Consider the following 3,977-nt stretch of genomic DNA (forward strand, 5'->3'; position numbering starts at 1 on the left):
TCAAAAGATTTATACAGTTTTCTACAAAGCTTGATGCCATTTAAACGAGTTTTAATTAGTTTTTTTTTTGTTGTCAATAATGATTAAAAAAAAACTCATTAAAGCAATAATTTTTTGGAGAGTGGGAAGCCGGGCAGATATTTAGTACTTGGTCCGATTTTGCTCTTGGCGGCCCTGCGGCATTACCATGTAATTGTCAATAAGTCCATAAATTTTCTAATTGAGCTTTTCTCTATGTCGCTAAAATCATGCCACATATTTTCACAGTGTTTTATTAATTTCCGTTAATTAAAAAACCATCGCCCCTTAGGGCCGCCACTAATTACTGCATAGCTTAACAATTCGCTAACATTTAGTGTTTACCTTTTGGAGCATAAACACAAGCGAGCATATAGCTAACCAATTCGCAGCTAAATTGAAAATGTTTGAAGTCAAACTGCATTCCAAGCCGCTCTTACAAAGTTTCAATTCAATCTTTTATTGGTGCAAGCTTTTGGGCGTCTATCCATATGACTTTCAGAAATTCTACTATGACGGTGTACTTCAAACCTCCACAGTGGGCAGTTTTGTGGTGATAATCGTAATGTGCTTTGTTTTTATGCTCTACAATTTGATGCTGTTCACTTTTGCCGGAAATGATGTCGTTCCGAAGTATAGTAAGTGCACGTAGAAAATACAACAAATAAACTTTTTCTTACGGTTTAAATTAACTACTATCTGACTTACCTCTAGATCATCTAAATCTCATAGTCCTTATTGCACTTACTTATATTTCACCCGTAATGATGATGGTCGATCAAATAACCGCTATACGTAATCAGAATGCACTCCCTGCACTCTTCGAACGAATTGAATATTTAGATGAAGGACTGCGACAGCTGGGTATTTCGGTCGATAATAAGCATGTGCAGCGACGCATACGGCTGATGATCGCAGTGACTGTATTGTTGGAGTGCTGCATATTCGCCGCTTACATATGGTTGCAGGTTGACGTATTGCGATGGACGTTGGTTCTGTGGATCTTTGCCTCCACACCGACCTTCTACAATACCCTAGACAAGATTTGGTTTATGGGAATATTGTTGGGTCTGAGAGACCGTTTTGATGCTATTAATGAAACGTTCGATACAATCGCTGGAGAGCTTGAGAAAAATTGTATACAGAGTCGGAAGAAGCAGCGAAGTGGGGATGTTGCGCTGCAACCGTCGTTATCATTCGAAGCGGAAGATATTGGCCGTAAGTACTGATTGTGTTAACAAATCAAAACGTATGCATAACTAGTTAAGTTAGATGCAAAACTATTAGAAATAGGATCGATAACAATGGCGGTCGCCGTATGCGAGTGGTTACAGGCGCGCACTACCTCTCCGTAGGTCCAGAGTTCGATGCCTCGTCCGAAGAATATCGGAAAAAAAACATTATTTCTAATAGCGGTCGCCGCTAGGCAGGCACTGGCAAACCTCCGGGTGTATTTGGGCTATGAAAAAAAGGCTTGTGGTTAAAATCATTTGCGTTCGGGGGCTCCCCTTTGTGTGATAACATTAAGGCGCACACCGCAAATCGGAAGTGAAGCTTTGCCAACCACGAACAACCGGTAGGATGCGTTTTGGAGCAACGTGAGCCATTTGGGGCCGATATAAGGAGCTGAAGAGGGAGGCTGGACGTATTTGCCGCAAGAACAAAAGGTAATCGATTGGAACATACCTGACATGGCGACATAGTGACGGATGTCAAGAACGTACATAAATTATGGAGGAAACACTTTTGCAAATTATTGCATAGCGGCAGCACTGAAAGTAGTAGAGAAGACGAACTCGAGCCGAGCAGTCGATGATGATGGAGTTGATGTATAAAAAGCGATTCTGCGGCTGAAAAACCACAAAGCTCGAGCGTATTGTATGAAAGACTGAAGCCCACGGTCAACGACCCACCATAGCCCACGCATTCACAATACGGCAAATCTTGGAAAATACCCGCGAGAAAAAGATCGATACTCACCACCTATTTGTCGACTTCAAAGCCGCTTTCGACGGCACTAATTAAAAGCCGCGGTGTCTGAACTTTGCTATCTCGCAAAACTAACACGTCACGAAGCGGTGTTGCTTCGTCAGAATTGGGAATACGGTTGCCAGAAGTACTGATTTGGGAAGTACAATACTGAATTTTCACTCGCTTTACTGAAAATTAAGAAGCATCCTTCCTTCCTCCAGCCTTCAGCAAAGAGTTCAAGTTTCATAGAAAATTGCTATATAATTTGTATCACAATTACCTATTACTTAAGTAAATAATAACTGGTGAAATTCTTAGCCTCTTTGAATAAATTTTTTTTTTTTTTAATTTAAAAAAAGAATGAAAAAACCAAAAACCGGTTTTAAACGAGCCACATAGAAAATTATGAAAAAAAATCATTATTATTTTATTATTTTTAATTAATTACTAAACTACTAAAAATAAGGTATGTAGTTAAAACAAAAAAATTAAACGACAATATCAAAAAATGCAATTATGCAACAGAAAAATGTTTTGTTTTTATTATTTTTAATTAATTTGTAAGCCGCTTTCCAAGTACTTAAAATTGTTAAAAAAAATATAGTTTAAACAAAAAGAATTATATAACAAAATCAAAAATGGTGTTAGTTCATAAATCGAGGCAAATGGGAAATTATGCAACGGCAAAATGATTTGTTTTTATTATTTTTAACTAATTTTTTAGCCGCTCTCCAAATCCCTAAAATTATTTTAAAAATAAGGTAGTTTAAACCAAAAAAATTAAATGGTTTTATTTCACAAAAAAAGCCAAACGGCAAATTATGCAACACAAAAATTAATTGTTTTACTATTTTTGTCCAATTTTTAAACCGCTTTCCAAGTCCCTAAGTTTTTTTTTTAACAAGGCGTTTTAAACAAAAAAACAATCAAACAAGTTCAATTTTTTTAATTTAACCATGGTGAGCGGTTTTGCTTTTTTGTGTTATTATTATTCTTCTCTTTTAAAAATTTTTGAACATTGAACATTGAAAATTGCCAAAAAAATTTAATTTTTTCTTAATAAAAAAAAAAAATATTTTTTTTTTTCAAAAGTAAACTTGCTCATCTTGGAATGGCACAAAACGGCAAATTTGGCTATAAAGCCTAGTCTTTTATCTTCGAGTTGGAGGGGTGCTTCGCTAACTTTATACACATTACCTTTGCTGTGCATCCACGATGTGGCTACAAGCAACTGTTCATTAGACCCCTTTCAGACACGTCAAGTCTTGCTCTCAAGTCCGCTCGGTTCGTAAGGACTATTTATGTTTACATTTTCCTATATCTATCTCGACTCGTTTTGGCTGTTACAAACAACCGTTATGCGAACAAAGTTGGAACACCAGGGGTATAAAAATAAATATAAAGCAATTGTTCGTGTATTGATGAAGTGTTCTATATATTATTTATAAGTATTTTTCAAGTGGATTGATTCTGTAAACTTATGAATAATTTTACGAATCCGTTCAAATACTTAGAATATATGGATATGCGGATAACTTACTGAGCGCATATTAAACGAATATCCGGTTATCCAATTAACAAAATAAACTTACGTATATTAGAATATATTATGTTGCTTTAAATTGGTTCACATCCATACTTAGATATTTGGATAAATATATTGATGAGAATATCTGTATCGATAAACGTAATTTTTTATCGTCAATTTTATGTCGAGAAAAATATTTGCTAATATAATCGATAAATTTGACGATAAGCATAACGATCATTTCATTTCTCCCATCCCTTAGATATCAAATTGGAAAATCTTGTGCGCAATGCCTTCGGTGAATTAATACGCCACCGTGAACCATTCAAACGCTCTGCTCCAAAAATGCGCTCCGATGCTGCGCTAGGTAATTTCGATGTTTTGCAGGAACGTTTCACCAGCCTGTGTCAACTACACGAAAGCACCTGTAGGATTGCCAAATTACTCAACGAGCTATGGC

At 36.2% G+C, this 3,977-nt stretch overlaps 1 protein-coding gene across 1 annotated transcript; it reads left to right on the forward strand.

Annotated features, from left to right (window-relative positions):
- Positions 1-421: 421 nt before the first annotated feature.
- Positions 422-3,944, forward strand: LOC108353913 (gustatory receptor for bitter taste 66a-like; the record flags this gene model as incomplete). Its single annotated transcript, XM_017605104.1, has 5 exons — positions 422-656; positions 733-1,236; positions 1,282-1,369; positions 3,633-3,676; positions 3,780-3,944. Coding segments are annotated over exons 1-5 (1,036 nt in total), but the record flags the coding sequence as incomplete, so codon positions are not given.
- Positions 3,945-3,977: the final 33 nt, after the last annotated feature.

The sequence above is a fragment of the Rhagoletis zephyria genome, unplaced genomic scaffold (genome assembly GCF_001687245.7).
Source record: "Rhagoletis zephyria isolate East Lansing unplaced genomic scaffold, Rhagoletis_zephyria_1.1 Rzeph_scaffold_32172, whole genome shotgun sequence".
Classification (NCBI taxonomy): Eukaryota; Metazoa; Arthropoda; class Insecta; order Diptera; family Tephritidae; genus Rhagoletis; species Rhagoletis zephyria.